This window comes from Ctenopharyngodon idella, chromosome 20, assembly GCF_019924925.1.
Source record: "Ctenopharyngodon idella isolate HZGC_01 chromosome 20, HZGC01, whole genome shotgun sequence".
In the NCBI taxonomy this organism is placed as follows: Eukaryota; Metazoa; Chordata; class Actinopteri; order Cypriniformes; family Xenocyprididae; genus Ctenopharyngodon; species Ctenopharyngodon idella.
The window spans coordinates 22,783,693-22,800,065 of record NC_067239.1 but is presented as its reverse complement, the minus strand read 5'-3'; the positions used below and the strand labels follow the sequence as shown (position 1 = coordinate 22,800,065).

General features: G+C 36.2%; 2 protein-coding genes across 7 annotated transcripts in view; both read right to left on the bottom strand.

Annotated features, from left to right (window-relative positions):
• pde4dip (phosphodiesterase 4D interacting protein) overlaps positions 1-16,373 on the bottom strand; it is a 68,361-nt gene that overhangs the window by 7,453 nt on the left and 44,535 nt on the right. For 2 of the 6 annotated variants that reach the window (XM_051874181.1, XM_051874179.1), the window contains 13 exons: positions 14,891-15,060; positions 14,654-14,789; positions 14,430-14,574; positions 13,357-13,473; positions 12,818-13,250; positions 11,309-11,544; positions 11,161-11,215; positions 4,387-4,631; positions 4,130-4,273; positions 3,453-3,659; positions 2,119-2,388; positions 1,887-2,018; positions 1,623-1,748 (listed from right to left, as the gene is read on the bottom strand). In XM_051874181.1, the coding sequence (XP_051730141.1) occupies positions 1,623-1,748; positions 1,887-2,018; positions 2,119-2,388; positions 3,453-3,659; positions 4,130-4,273; positions 4,387-4,631; positions 11,161-11,215; positions 11,309-11,544; positions 12,818-13,250; positions 13,357-13,473; positions 14,430-14,574; positions 14,654-14,789; positions 14,891-15,060 (2,416 nt within the window). The remainder of the gene's footprint in view (positions 1-1,622; positions 1,749-1,886; positions 2,019-2,118; positions 2,389-3,452; positions 3,660-4,129; positions 4,274-4,386; positions 4,632-11,160; positions 11,216-11,308; positions 11,545-12,817; positions 13,251-13,356; positions 13,474-14,429; positions 14,575-14,653; positions 14,790-14,890; positions 15,061-16,373) is intronic. The other 4 variants (XM_051874176.1, XM_051874177.1, XM_051874178.1 and 1 more) reach the window with 4 other exon arrangements.
• The window catches only part of elp3 (elongator acetyltransferase complex subunit 3), a 75,594-nt gene that overhangs the window by 40,618 nt on the left and 18,603 nt on the right, over positions 1-16,373 (bottom strand). The window lies entirely within an intron of this gene.

The following is a 16,373-nucleotide window of genomic DNA, read 5'->3' as shown; positions in this document are numbered from 1 at the left end:
AACAAAGGTGTAGCTTCATGACGGCTTGATTTCACGGAATCATGAGAGGTATTGTCTTTACGTCTATAGTCGGTGGATAAGAATCAGATGAGACTTGGGCAGAAATCATATTCATGGATGTGCTAATGTATTAAAGATTTATTAACATTACTGTAGTATGAAGCAGGGCATGGCTGAAATCCGTTGGAGCGGAACGAGGCCATTGGAGCGATTGCTAATGAGAGACAAACGCAACACACGTCTCGAGAGCAGCGGAGCTTTTATTATGCCGTATCCTCTTCTTCCGGTCATGAGTATGTGGGGTAACGCAGCGCTGTTTTCTCATATTAGATGCATTTGTGTGTTTAAAGTTGTTATAATGCTACTCTGTGCGTTCGCTCGGCGGCTACTATGAGACACTTGCAGTAAGCTAGATCGATTTTAGGCATGGTAAAACATGGTACTCACGGTAAATCAAGAAAACAAGATTTAAACAGTAAGAATTACTGTTTTGAGCTATATAACAATGAAACAGTTGCTCACCTGTCTAATAAACACACAAAATATTAAAATGTCTTTGGTGTTTCCATGGTTTCTACAAAATAAAACTTTGAGGGTAAAAACCGAGGGTAACGTGGGTATGATGACATTGATAGGTGACGCAGAGACACGGTCCGTGTCCTGGTAAAAATTGCTTATTTCTCTGGATAAGATTCTTGGAAACATTTGGGATTATGTAAGTACACAAGTCAACAAAATATATAACAATGTTCTAGTGGATTTTGGATATTTTAATCCAAAAATATTACATATTGTGCCTTTAAAATAAATTAAACAACTGAAATATATATATATATATATATATATATATATACACACACACATACAGTATATATATATATATATATATATATATATTTTTTTTTTTTTCAAAATATTCAAAAGTGCCAAGGCAACATTTTCATTTACCTTAACTTGATGTACTAAAATAACTAAAACTGAAATAAACATTAATGAAAATGATATAGACATATTTATAAAAAAAAAAAAACTTAGGCTAAAATTAAAAAGAAAACAGAAAATAAAAACTAAAATATTAACAAAAATTATAATGTTACCTCAAAGATACTAAAATAACACTGGTTTAGAATAGCATACTACCATCCTAATCATAATGCAATACTGAAGAGTGTACTGTAGTGCAGTACCTGTATATAGTATGTACATACTGTGCACAGAATACAAATTTTCTGCATGCATAAAAATCCAGATTACATGATACATTTGGCAAAATGTGCCAAATACAACAGAGCTTCCTGCATGGAATACTGTATCCCACAATGCAATGCACTTGACTTGAGTATTATCTGATGTATTAAGATATAATCTCTGCCAAATGTTAAACACATCTTTACACAAAATTATATTAAAAATGCAAAATAATGCTTTTTATTTCCAAGATGATAACTTGGAAAAAATGCCAATGCAGTGTATACTGTGCAGTATTCAGTATGCAGTAAGCTACCACTCCATTGCAAACACTGACAAGAATTATGCTTGCTCCTTTACTCTTAATATATTAAAGCTGGTATACAGTACTACTGCTAACATTCCTTATGAATATAGAAGGACTAAGATCTTACCTGTCCTGGCCTGTTGGAGTTGGTTCTGCAGGGCGTGATTTTCCTCTTTCAGCAATCGAATCTCATTGGACAGCTGACTGACAGAATCAAGGCCTTGGATATAGATGTTAGTGGGTGCTCCTCCTGCTAGTGAAAGGTAGGCAGAAATATAAATACATTTCATACTTATATAAAACATAGACATATTATGTATACAAGCAAAATTATTACAGTTTATAGCCAAAACTTTCTGATTGGATGAATGTGACTGTGTAAGTCTCTGACCTCCATTTCGTGCAGAGGAGGCCAGCCTCTCCTCCAGCTGTTGTCTCAGACGGTCATTGGTCTGGATAGAATCTTCTAGACGCCGTCGGAGAGTGCGAATTTCCCTAAGGTGCTCCTCCATCAAGTCTGTGCCTGAAGTATATTATAAAAACAGCATGATAAGCTTACCAAAATATATGACAACATTATATTAGCATTAGAATTAACTATGTGTTCTCCACAGCTGGAGTACCTGTATGGCCTGACTGATATCCTGAAGAACCAGAGGACACGTCTCCATACACGCCTGGTCTTAAAGGTCTTGGGCCATACATCATATCCCACATCGCACTGCTCTCCAGAAGGCTTGACCCTGATTTCATAGCGGGACTGGTGTGCCTGCTGCTGACAGGTGACTGTTCAAAGGCATGATGGGATAGTGGGTGTAAACTGCTATGGTCAAGCTGAGCATGGGAGCCCAGTGGAAATGCAGGAAGGGGTTTGATCTGAGGACCATGGTAGCCTGTACCGGGACAAGAAAACCAAATATTAATAGAGATAATGTAAACAGTGTGCGATTATACATATTACTCCAAGCGTTTAGGGTCTATGAAATTTTTTTTTAATGTTTTTAAAATAAGTCTTGTATGCTCACCAAGGCTGCATTTATTTGAACAAAAATACAGTAAAAACAGTAATATTGAGAAATATCAATGAATATGAGAAAATAACTGTTTTCTATTTTAATATATGTTAAAATGTAATTTATTCCTGTGAAAGCAAAGTTGAATTTTCAGCAGCCATTACTTCAGTTTTCAGTGTCACATGATCCTTCAGAAATCATTTTAATATGCTGATTTGCTTCTCAAGAAACATTCCTTATTATCAATGTTGAAAACAGTTTTGCTGCTTACTATTTTTGTGGAATCCTTTTTTATAATAGTTTTTCTTTGTAACAATTTAAAAGACTTTACTGTTTACTTCCGATCAATTTAATGCATCCTTGCTGAATAAAAGTATTTTTAAAAAATCTTACCAACCCCAAACTTTTGAATGGTAGTGCACACTGAACATAATTATATTGCAAATGCAGGTTAAAAAAAAAAGAAGAAGATGCAAATGTGAGTGAAGCTACCTCACAAGTGAATGATCTCAGTAATTTGTGAAAATTTAAGTGAGAGAAATAAAATTTTGCATGCCATCAATTTTACTTAGACCATTAATAAATAATTCCTTGTTTAAGGCATAAATCTAACCAAATGTAATGAGGTCTATGCTTTTAACAAGAAAACAAAATCACGTCAACAAAGTAAGATAAATAATTTGAATTTACAATATATCCTCTAAAAATAAGACTTTAGAGGATGTTTAGATATTTTTATTAGAAAAATACAGATTGAGAAAAAAAAATTGCATGCGTATTAGTGAGTCAACATTTACCGTTTGCATAATGCAACAATACATTTTCAAGTTTGATTGAAAAAAAGTTTGTTAACAACAAAATCTGATTTTCTATTTGGAAAAAGCATTATTCTAGTCAAGAAGATTCAGTGATGGAATTAGTATGAATTATTCTGTGCCACACACACTCAGATGCAGGCTCACTGTTTCCAAGCTGTTTCTGGAGCATTTGAAGCTCTTGGTGAACCTCTGCCAGTGAGAATCCCCCACCATAAGGGTGACGGGATCTCAAGGGATGAGTTTGAGGGTCAAACACAGATGAAGAGGACATTTGAGGACAGTGGAGGGAGTTGGAGAAAGAAATGGAGCTGGACAGAGGTACAGTAGAGAGGCCTGATGGGAGGACACATAGAGAAAGAGCTACAGATACTTCATTGGGTGAAACTTTTGCTGGCCTATAGAACAAACTAAACCTTTTCATATATTATTAATTAAAAACAACACACTACCGTTCAAAAGTTTGGGGTCTTTTTTTTTTACTTTTTTTTTTTAAGGTATGTCTCTTCAGTGTCACATGATCCTTCAGAAATCATTCTAATGCTGATTTGGTGCTCGAGAAATATTTCTTATCATCATTTCTTATCATCAATGTTGAAAATACTGCATAATATTTATAACACCATTAAAGCACGTCTTTACTGCATTTAATGCATCCTTGCTGGAAAAAAGCATTAATTTTTATTTATTTTTTAAATCATACTGAACCCACACTTTTGAACGGTAGTGTACATTGTGATAAAATAACATTGTTATGAGAGATACTAAAATGGACGTGTGGTTTGATACCCTCTCACTCTTCCTACCTGTCTGGGCCTGGGTTTCCATTGGCCTGTGTGGTGTGCAGTGCATGCTGGGACAGGTGTTGGAGGTCTGGTGGCTGTGAGAGGAAGTAATAGATGGAGGATTGGATGGATGTAATGAGGCTGAGCCTCTATGATGGTGTGAATCTGAAACAAAACAGATGGACAATGAAATGATAAGCTAACCTGGATGAGAAGCTAATCTGAATATGATAACATGGGGGAAAATGTACAAATATGATGATAATAAAGTCAAAAACCTGTGGCACTTCTTGCTGCCTCCTCTTGGCCATATTCACTGGCAGCATCTAGTTCGGAGCACAGCTCTAGATCCTCATTCGTTGAGCCGTGGTCATCTGACACAAAAGAGATCCTGTCTGATTGGTCTGTGGCCACAGAGAGGGCATGACTGCTAGTAGGCGTATCCGATCGTGGTTGTTGCTGGTCAAGTTTAGAGCGTAGGGACTCGATGAGTTTGTCTTTCTGTTGTAGCTCCTTACTCAGCCTGAGAACATACAAAAATTACATTTTACATAGGTAGTATTTCATATTAAGCTAATTGTCTGCCATGAGATGACAGTGAGGGACCACTGTATGTCTGTAAACCATTCAGAAGATATTTTGATTATTAATGTACAGTTATGAGAAGCAGTGACTTTGGACTAATCAGATATCACAGTGGGTGGGGCTACCCAGCTGCAGAAATAGAAACCAAGTGATCATCAAAATATCCTGTTGCTTGTTGAAGCTGAGGCTAGTTATGATGGTTAGGACAAAAGCAAACATTGAGCACAAACTGCAAACAATAAATATATAACTATATTTTCAGAATATGAACAAAATAAGCATTCTTTTTCACTTTTTCATTGCTTTTCATTCAATACACAAGTAAATGCTATTTCCCACTTACGATTACTTTTGTTCATGTGACACACACATATGATGAAGCGATTGTGACATGCTTTTCCTCTCCTGTAAGTCGAATTTGCTAAATGAATAATTGTAAATGTTAGGTTCTGATAAAAGTGAGTTTTGGGTTTATTATGCTTATGTGGATTCAAATTAAGCGTGTTGTACATGCAAATTGTCACCATATTCTGTTCGGCACATGCCAGGTGTGTCCCGCATGTAGGGCATTAGGCTAATTTTGTACCCACAATTTGTTCCAAGCTGGATTAATTAGGACAGACCTGTTTTTGTTCTGTCAGAGTCAAAACACACACACACACACACACACCCCCATCACAGAAAACATTTTCCATTTTTATATTTTTAATAAAACAGTTTTATTATGTTTAGTATGTTTTTAAAGCTATGAGGACTCATGAAATGTCCTCATATTTCATGTTTACGTCGTAATGCTAGTGTAATACCTATGTCATTATACAAATTTGTGTCCTCATAAATCACAAAAACACACGCACGCACACACACACACACACACACACACTCACAGAGTTAGGTTTCCATGTATTATGGGTACTTTCCATAGATATGATTTTTATACTGTACAAACTGTATATTCTATACCCTAACATCACAGAAAGCTTTCTGCATTTTTACATTTTTAATAAAACATCACTTAGTGTGATTTATAAGCTGTTTTCCTCATGGGGACCAAAAAATGTCCCCACAATGTCAATTATTTTGGATATTGGGGACATTTTGTCCCAATAACGTAGGGTAAACATGAAACACCGCCCCTCCCAAACACATCACATTTCATGTTTTATGGGGAATTTCTATAGACAATGATGTTTATACTGTACAAACTGTATATTCTATTCACTAACCCTACCCTAAACACAACCCTTGCAGAAAACTTTCTGAATTACATTAAAAAAAAAAAACATTTAGTATGATTTTTAAGCTGCTTTCCTCATGGGGACCACAAAGAAAATGTCCACACAAGGTCAAAAATGCCACATTTTACTGTCCTCGCAGTGACATTTGGTCACTTAGGGTTTACCCAGATCACACACACACCATCTGCCATCTATCTCACACGTGCTCCATCTCCAAATCACTTATCCTTTAATTATACGCACACACAATCATATGCACCAAAGTTTAACACCAGCAACAGTTATTTCCTACATAATATCTAACAAAATCCATTGCACATTTTAAGGTCAATTTACACTGGACCGACTGACGCCGATCAATGTGTACAATCACTAGATTACACTACGTCAGCTCTCAGATATTCCACGACCCAACAAGCGCTGATTCAATATGTTCAATTGGCGAAAACACACTCCAACAGATGGTAACAGACGCAGACAGGGGTAACACACTGATCGGACAAAAACTGATGAAGTGTCTGTTGCCGTCTGTCGCCGCAGTGTGAAGCATTTCTTCTATTCCACACACCTAGCAACTTCTTCAGAAGCTAAAGACCTAGTAAGATGCCTTACTGTATTTTTGATTAAATAAATGCCTTGGTGAGCGTAAGAGACTTTCAAAAACATTACAGTTCAAAAGTTTGGGGATGGTAAGATTAGAGTATACAAACACAAATTTTGGTTTTATATAGTTTACAAAATTATTTACACTTGTAAAACACTTTGAAGCTCTTACTTCTCAATCTGTCTGTGCAAGGTTCTTCTTTCCCTTTCTGTCTGCTTCTTGACAATAGCCAACTCTCTCTTCTGCACCTGCCATTCCCACAGAGAGAAGGAGAAGAGGGAGTCACGGTACAGGGGGCTGCTTTTGGACAGCATGTTCTTCCAAAGTGGAGCCATGGCCCCCCGCCCAGCCAGACCCCTTATGCTCTCTTGAGGCTTGGTCACTGCCACTTCATCCTGACTTTCCAAACTCACGGCTGGCTGGGAAACACAGAGGAGCAGATCAGGGGCCGCAGGACTGGCAGCCGGTGTAGCGCCTGTCAACTGGGTCTCCGTGGTAACTGGGCTGCGATCATTCGTGTGACGAAGGAAGGGGGGTTTGCCCAGATTGAGAGTGATGGGGGAGGAGTTGGGAATTCTCCAGCAGGCAGTTGGGTGAAGAGCAAAGCAAATCCCGAGATTACACTAAACGCAAAGAGACTGATCTGTTTATTCCCAAACACAATGGAGAGTTTTAATACATCCACATAAGCAAAAATACCAACTGTTGTGACATCCAGCGTGGTCTTACCCAAACTTCTCTTCTTTTTCAAGTCCTTCCTGGACAACAGGAACAGATCAAACACATCCTTGAGGAACTAATAATCACAAAGCCAACCTGAAATTCCTGGAGTCTCAATTTCAACGAAACAAAAGCCACTGATGTTGAATGTTCAGTAAGTCCTTCTTCTCAGAGACCAGTGCTTTTCTATTTATTCCCAAAGGAGGAAAAGGGTAATCAGTGTGTCTTCCTGAAACGCAGCATCCTTCCTCATGAGCTCTTAAACACAACAAACCCTCATGGTGAAGTGTGCGTGTATGTGTGGTCCTTGCCGTTGGGCTGATGTGTTCCACTGCGCATAAACAGAGTGCTTCAGTCAAAAGAGACACATCTGTGTGCCAATAAACAAACAAAGCATATCCAGACTATTAAATGCTTATAAAATTAGGAAACCTAAAAAAAATGCCTCTTGTAAATCATCACAACATTGCTTTTGGTAAAAGTTCCTTCTTATTTCTGTATGCTTTCCAATCCGTAACCATCCAAATGAAGACATACGAAAAAGGAAAATGTGACGATATTCTGTCGTCCCACCTCTTCTGGCATTCAGTCACACTCTTCTTTCACATGGCCTCAGATGTGGTCTTCTTCTTCCACCGTCTTCTCATCTTTCTCGCTCTCTTTCTCTGTCAGCTTTAGCTGCCTCTGACCTATTTCACTCATGAGGTTTTAATAACTTAACCTGATTAGTGCTGAAGTCAACACCCAATCCAGAGACGGGTAGTCACAGCACAGCTACCAACCATGTGACAGCTCTGTCCCAGGGCAAATGTTCTCCAGAGGACACGAAAACACACATAAAACACTTAGGACATCAAACCGATGCAAATCCCCTCCGTTTTCACTCAATTACAAGCTCCAGCCAAATGAGCCGACTGGCAACAAAATATGGTTAAGTCCAGCCGTGCATCTGGTTGGCCATCTGCGCACCCTTTCACTCTTCCACCTCATTAAAGGCTGCAATATTAGAGACATTTCCAGAAGGAGATTACACACTGGATATCATCCTTTTCTGGCTGTGAGCTTCCATTATGACAGAGCTACAAAGGAAATAAGGGATGAGGAGGTGACATGCACTACCAGATCGACAAAGATGGCTCTAAACTGCAATTAAAGCCATTATGAAGGCGACAGATCCACTGTGATGTAAGAAGTGAATTGTATTATTGGTTAAATGGTCCCTTGGAAATGATTTATGGTTTGGTGCAGTAGGGAAGGGAATCATAAAGAACTTAATGGTTCTGTTTCCGGTTCCTCTTAACAATATATTAAAAAAACATTGCTAAAACAAAACAAAACAAAAAACACATGTTAACATATTTCATTCATTTACTCATAATGTGCATCAGCATTAACTACACATTGTCATTTGAACAACCAGTAAGTAACTACAGTGATTTAAGCTAAAGCGATTCACTAAAAGAACTGACTCATTACAGTCATCTGTTCAAGAATTGGACTGCACTGATTGTTTGTACATGTTTGATTCACTAAAAAGAACAAGCTGATAAGAGTCATTCGTTCGGAAATCAGACTACATTGGTCGGATTATACTGGTTACGCTGCATGTTTATGAATCACTACAAAGAATCAACTCATAAGAGTCATTCATTTGCGAATCAGACTACACTCCCAGGTAACAAATTTTTGGTTATGTGAACGTTCTGGGAACGTTCCCAGAACAGACATCCTAACATTTTCTGTTGGTTAGCCAGGAAAGTTTTCTTTACGTAAAAAGTATGTTCCCTGTTAGTTTGGAGAACTTTCCCCTAATCTTCCCAGAACGTTCCCCTAACCTCTTTACCCCAATATAATTTAGCCTGCGGTACGTCAGTGATCATCCAGCACTCTCGCATCCCAGCTGTTTGTGTTGTATAATTTTGATTCACTAAAAAGAATCAATAATTCGGAAATTATTGACTCTTACATTGGTCGTGCTGTATTTTTCGACGATGTAAATTCAGTAGCGATGTTGCAGCACCACTGAATGAATAGTGCAGGAAACTTTATATATCTTTGTACGGTGTTCCATCTGTATCTGTAGAAAATTTAATGTGCGAAACCCGTTTACACAACCGAATCTTGTTCACTTCTGATATTTTAAAAAAAATTAATTAATTTTTTCTTGGTCACCAGAAATATTTCACAAGAAATACTGTTCCTCTGATGTCTAGTGGTTGTCTCTTTATTCTCTTCAAAATAAGACCATCTCTTCAACTAACCCATCCAGCAAACCAATCAATCCTAGCTTTGGATAACTCGGAATGCCTCCAGACACAGTGGGTTGCATATGGATAAACACAAAAAATGTAAAAGGATGCAGGAGAGCTCAATTCCACCAGAGATGAGAGCAATGAGCAAGTCCTTCTCATAATCAGGTCAATCCGTCTAGATGTTCCAGCAGAAACTTCAAAAATATTGATATTTTTAAAATATATTGCAAAAAAAATGCTTAAGAAATCCATTTCTCCGCCATTGTGTTCAATGTACAAACACAGATGATTCTGTTCACAGGCAGACAGTGCAGATCTTCCCAGCTCATGCATGCTCACCCGCTGACTACCGCTCAACACAATGCATGATGGTGTAAAGGAAAGAAAAATAAGGGTCATTTCCTGTAGAGGAATGGGGGCATGAATTCTGCTAAAATGTCCCATGAGTTCTAAACATTTCAGAGATGCCCTAGAACTAGCAGTGACATTATGTAGCAAGCTTCTGACAGTTCACATTAGCATTAGTGTACAGCATCGCTTAACCGGCCTGCGGGCAAAGTCAAATAAGTCCACTCCAGTGCTCGCGAAAGAGTAGAATGAAGTAAGTGATGGAGGTGTAGGGGAAGAGATTATGAAAGAAAAGAGGACCGGAAACAGAAAAGAAATAAAGACTCCCGAAATCAAATACCTTAAACAACCTCTCGATATTAAAGGTCACATGTCAACAGATTTAAATGTAAAACTGTCAAAAAAAAAGTTCCATTCTGACTATAACAATATTTGATGAACTTGACTATATGTTTTCTTTACCAACTTTAGCATGCAATCAATTTTGTAATGCATAATCAGAAAAATCAAACTTTTTACTGAATAATTTATTAGTGTTATAATCAAAATACAAGCTTTTTAACCCATTTTAAACCCTTTTAAAAGGTTAATTTATCCCATACACTTCCTCTGTAAGTGCATTACCGTAATTAAGTTTACAAACTGTACTTCCTTAACCCCAAATAGTCCTTTAAAACCTGACTTATTCATTCAGTATAACTGGATTAACTTAAACTTTTTTGAGTGCTTTGCCGATAATATACTTGCAGTGACAAAATTAATACGTTAATATGCAATTTCACATATAACCAGTCTGAGGATGTATGTAGGATTCAAATGCCAGTCACTGACTTGACCATGTCTCATTACTGAAATAGTCTCTCACATTGATTCATCCAGCAAAGACCGAACGTTTCCATGATGCTTACTGGGTGAAAACTCATCACAGCTGGTGTCCAGGTCAATAGTACACCAAAATGCTCTGTGATCATTCCACCATATGCATGCAATGCAAAAAATTAATCATTACATAACAAGCTGCTCTGCTTTATGAACACACAAAACATATTTTTAATGCACTGCAAGCAATTAGCTTTTACTGAGGAAAAATGCTGAGCTAAGACACTCCTCAAAGGCTCTTTATTAGGAGTTTAAACTGAAATTTGTGTCAGTACAGTCTGTCAATATGAAACAAATTTCAACAAATCAATATAGCCCATCAAATGTTCTGGCTGATTTGGTGTACTGACCGCAAAGGGAAACCTTATTCAGCTCTGAAGTGGTATAAGGACAAGGTGTGATCAATTATACTTTTAGTTGACTCACCGTATTGCGAGCAGCTCATGGCCTGATTTATCATCTGGGACTTCAGAGTGATCCCCTGTAATGATAAAATAATTAAATGCTTTTGTTACAGAAAGGCATTCGGAGAGACTGTCAGGTGTATATGGGTAAATATGCATGTGTCACTCACGGCCGCTAATCTTGGTGCTGACTCTCTGGGCGAGGGAGATGCTCTGAGACAGTTGGTCTCTGAAGCTCTGTCCCATGTAGTAATCGATGTCATTGGAGCGCAGCAACTCTTCAAAGGTCTTGGTGGTGTCTCCCAGGTGCTGAGTCAGAATATGGCACACGCCACGGCCCTCCCGCATCCTCTGACGCAGGTGAGACAGCTCACGGGCCTGCGCTTGGATCAGCGTGTCAAACTTACTGCATGGAGAATGGTAAGAGTATTACTTAGAGTGAAAATACATGGTGTGAAATTTTTGTGTCATCAATTGATTTAATTTTTAAACAAATAAACTATAAGATAAACTGATTAATTCAAGTGATTAATCGCAATATTTAAATCGCAATAAATCAATCACAATATATCATAATATATTTTTATATTACATTCCCAATACATTTATAAAATATATTAAATGTCATATTTTGAAAAATATTAAAGAATTAATCACTAATTACAAGTGATTAATTGCGATTAATCATATGTTTATTTATATTTAATGTAGTGCTGTCAAAATAATGCGTTAACGCATGTGATTAATTTTTTCAGTTTACCGTGTTAAAAATATTTAATGCCAAGCAGTTCACCATTAATGATAATCAAAGAAAAAAAGAAAAAGAAAATCACTCACTGCTCTTAACTGAATAACTTTTGTAGCTTTAATAGAAATGAATAAACATTAATCTATATTTTAATCTAAATTATGCAGTGAAGTCTGTGAAGTGTTTGATTACTGCTTTGATTCTGGATATTTCCTACCTGTTAGATCAAATATTTAAAATATACTGTCTGTATGTTGTTTCTACATTAATTTGGAGATTAAATGTGAAATTATTACAATATAAAAATAAATTAAAAACTTTAATGTTATGTGTGATTATTACAGAAAAATGTGCGATTAATTAGTTAAAAAAAAATTTAATCGATTGACAGCACTAATTTAATATAATTGTAATCTTAAACTTGCATATGTAATATATATATATATATATATATATATATATATACACACACACACACACACAGTATATAGTATTCAAAAATATAATTATTCAATAATATTGTACTGCAAATTTTGAAATGTTACAAGATTACATAAATGTTTAATATAAATACAAATAAATGTAAGATTAATTGCAATTAAACACTTAATATACATTATAATATTTTAATATGTATTATACTTTTTAATATATATACAGTATATACAAACACACAAATATATATATATATATATATATATATATATATATACACACACACACACACACACACACACAAATCAATAAAAAGGCAATATAAATTAAATGTAAATTTTTTTTAAATTGCATAAATCGCTAATTAAGTGATTAATTGCAATTAATGTTACATTTATTTGCATTTACGTTCAATATATATGTTAACTTCTAAAAGCAAACTATAACGTAGTGTATAGTTTGCCATCCTGCAAGAATATTACATAAATAAACTCACCCCGGCCAGTTTACAGCCTTGCCATCTTCTGCATGACCTTTGCCCTTCCTGAGCTGCTCCTCCAGTGATGTCACACGGGAGACGAGCTCCTGAAGCTCTCGGTCTTGCTTGGGCTGGCGGGGGAGAGAACCGAAGCCGTCAGACGACTGCCAGCCCTCGTCCTCCTCAGCTGTACTCTGTGCCTCAGAGTTATCCAAGCCCCAGTTGACCTTACGAGGAGTGCTGCCTGGAGTTTGATCACGTGTTTGGGCCTGCAAGCTACGGATCAGAGCTTGAGATTGGGAGAGCTGACCGCGCATGTCCTCTACCAGCTGCTGCAGGTACGTCACATCATGTTCAGTCTTCCCAGAGTTCAGTGAGCTGGGACCACCCCACCACTGAGAGCCACCATCACGATAGGAGAGAGATGTGCACAGCTCCAGATCATCAAACTCTGCAGCAGACCATACATACATTTAGATACTGTGTTCAGAAAGTAAAAATAAGCACTATGACTATAAGATATTAATGCCCCCTAGTGGTAACACCAAATATATTACCTGGGCTGCTGGTGTCTTCTCTCTCTGCCTCGTTCTCACTGCGGCCACATGTTTCATAACCCAGATCCTGGATGTCCACTTGGACCTGCTTATTGTCCTGCTTTACTGATGTTTCCGCTAAATGAATGACCAGAAAAACCTTTCATTTAATGCTATTTTTGTGTAGAATTGTTAAAGTACCCCCGTGGTGAAAGTTAAGTCAACACCATTGCAGAGTATTTTCAGACAGTTTCAAAAACGCGGTTTGAAATCGCTGGTGTTTCTTATGTCACAAACTACCTTGTAATCAATCACGTCAACGTGCCGGCAGGCTTCAACATATCATTAACTATGACCGCTCTGAAGCAGTCTCAAAGTGAAGCCAGGTTATCGCTGTATATTTTTCTGTTGATATGAAAAATCGGGTAGATTTAGCAATATAGCGGGTGTATGATGTATACTACAATGTTATGATGAACTATATGCCTTTCTCCACTGACGTTGTTCAAAGCATTTGTAAGGATACTGATTTTTAGAAGGCAGCTGTCTTGACTCTGAGATGGCGAACGAAAACATGGTTTGTGTAACATTAGCAACACATTATTAGCTGTTTGATAACGTAGTCAAGCAAATGCTAATAAGTGCAGCAAGTGCAGCGTTTGCCTCAGTAAGTTGACCGAGTGGATCTCTGAGCTCGTGTGAGTGAGTGGAGGCAGGGCTAATTAGCATATTCATAGAACCGCGTATACTAAATGAAGCAAGTGTGTAGAGTTACATTCAAGCTATTTTAAGGCATGAAGAAATTTTTTTTACAGGAAATGTCATTTTGGTGATCAAAGATGAGTTTTAAGCGATAAAATTATTGACTGCAGGGGGACTTTAATATTCATACTGTAATAATCATAGTCTTAAATTAAATTATTGTATTTCATGATGTCAGATTTATTCATTTTAGTTAATTTAATGCATTTTACTTTTACGAAAAAGAGTGGGATCACAAAATGACATTCTTAGGCAATATACGCAAAAAGGCCTTCTTTAACAAACATTTCTGCCAGTTTCAGTTTCACTGATGATGTTGTGTTTACACTCACTGAGCAGTTCCCTGTAATCTTTGAGTTGTTCAGCTTGAGCTTGAACTGTGGCCTCTGACACCATGAGTCTCTCCTGAAGCTCTCTGCTCTCCTGCTGGACCTGCTCAAGGTCAGACTTCAGACGCACAGAATCCTTTTCATTAGGCTGAAATACAAATATGCATGAAAGTTTGCAGTAAAATCTCATGGACAATTTTTATCCTCAGATGTAAAGTCAAACTCACCTCTGTACCAAATGAATCCAACAATTGTCTATCGGACCTGTCTGATGTGTTCTTCCGTCCATCATTCTGAGGCTTTCTTCCTGTCACCATACTCTTGAGCTCCTCATTTTCAGAGCGTAGATTGAAGAAAGCTTTCCTGTTTCAAGAGCACACACATTAAAAGAATTTCACACTTCTTCACATTTATTATCTGTAAAATAGAGTCTGTAACTTTGTTTGATATATAGATAGCTGTACCTCATCTGAGAGAGAGAGGAGAAACCAGCCTTTTCCAGCTGGGACTTGAGCTCCATCAGTTCTCTCTCTACTGCCCTCTTCTGCTCCACCAGTAGCTTGACCTCTGTCAGGCCCGGGCCCTCAGCTACTGCATCCTGGCAGCCTTTAAGACCGCTATGCTGATCACAGCTCTATGAAAGGGGAAAGACTATGATTGTGCTATACTTCAAAATAAACTATGATTGTAGCCTCTGTATATAGTGAATATACAATACATTTTATATGCATCAATCCACATTTGATGTCTTATAGAAAACAAATGATTTAACCTAGTTGTTCCAGGATTTTGATATTTAACACTTCAGGCAGATGTCTTATGGAAGACTGGTATAGCATCTGTAATTTAGTACAGTTATTGTGTAATATAGTAATTGCTATGTAGTAACTGATTATATGTAATCTAGATTACGCAATCAGATTCCTAAAATGAAATACTTGTAATTAGATTATATTACATTTTAAAATACTCATACTCAGACTATAGTTACTTTTTTATTGATTACATGATTACTTAATTTTCACAAAATGGCAATAAATTATTCATAATTCATTAATTTTCCCCTAATTCTTCTCATTTTTAAAATTTTATTTTATTTTTTAAAATGTTCCTTTCTAAAAAAAAAAGCCTATTGTTTATATATGTTCAAAAAGTCTTCCAGGTTTGTGGAATTGCACACAAGAATGGCCATATTTAATGCACTTTACATTGTTGATAACAAAGAGTGGAATAAATTTTCTTTCTCTTTGCTTTTTAAAATCAGTATTCTACAAGATTATTCTATTCAAAATCAATGTCATAAACGAGTTAGGTCAAAAGTAATCAAAAAGTAGTCAAGATTATATTATCTAAAATGTGTAACGTAATAGATATCGTTACTAGCTACAATTTTCATCATGTAATTTGTATTCAGTAATGGATTACAGTTTGTAAGTAATTTATCGACCACTGAATATAGTACAGTGTTGTTATTGTTAACCAAAACTAAATCTACTAAAAAAAAAACAAAAAAACATTTTTGTTAAGTGAAATAAAGCTGAAATTAAAAAAAAGTATATAAATATTAGATGAAAAACTTAACTAATGTTAACAGATACAACTTTTGACCTTAAAAATGTTTAGTAAATGTTGAAATTAATATTTTTAAGTAAATAAACGGAAATAAAATCAAAACTAAAATAAAAATAAATTAAATATACATAAACAAAAACTAATAAAAATGACAAAACCACATAACAAATCACCTAAAATTAAACTAAAATGAAAATGAAAACTGAAAATATAAAATTAAAAGCTAATTTAAAATATTAATAACTCTGGTCTAATACAGTTTTACCGATTACTTATACTATTACTATTATACATAATACATATTCATTTTTGTTTTTTGTTTTTTATGTTTTTTTTCTTCCCAATTTATGTTGTTTTTTTGTAAATATTGACTTA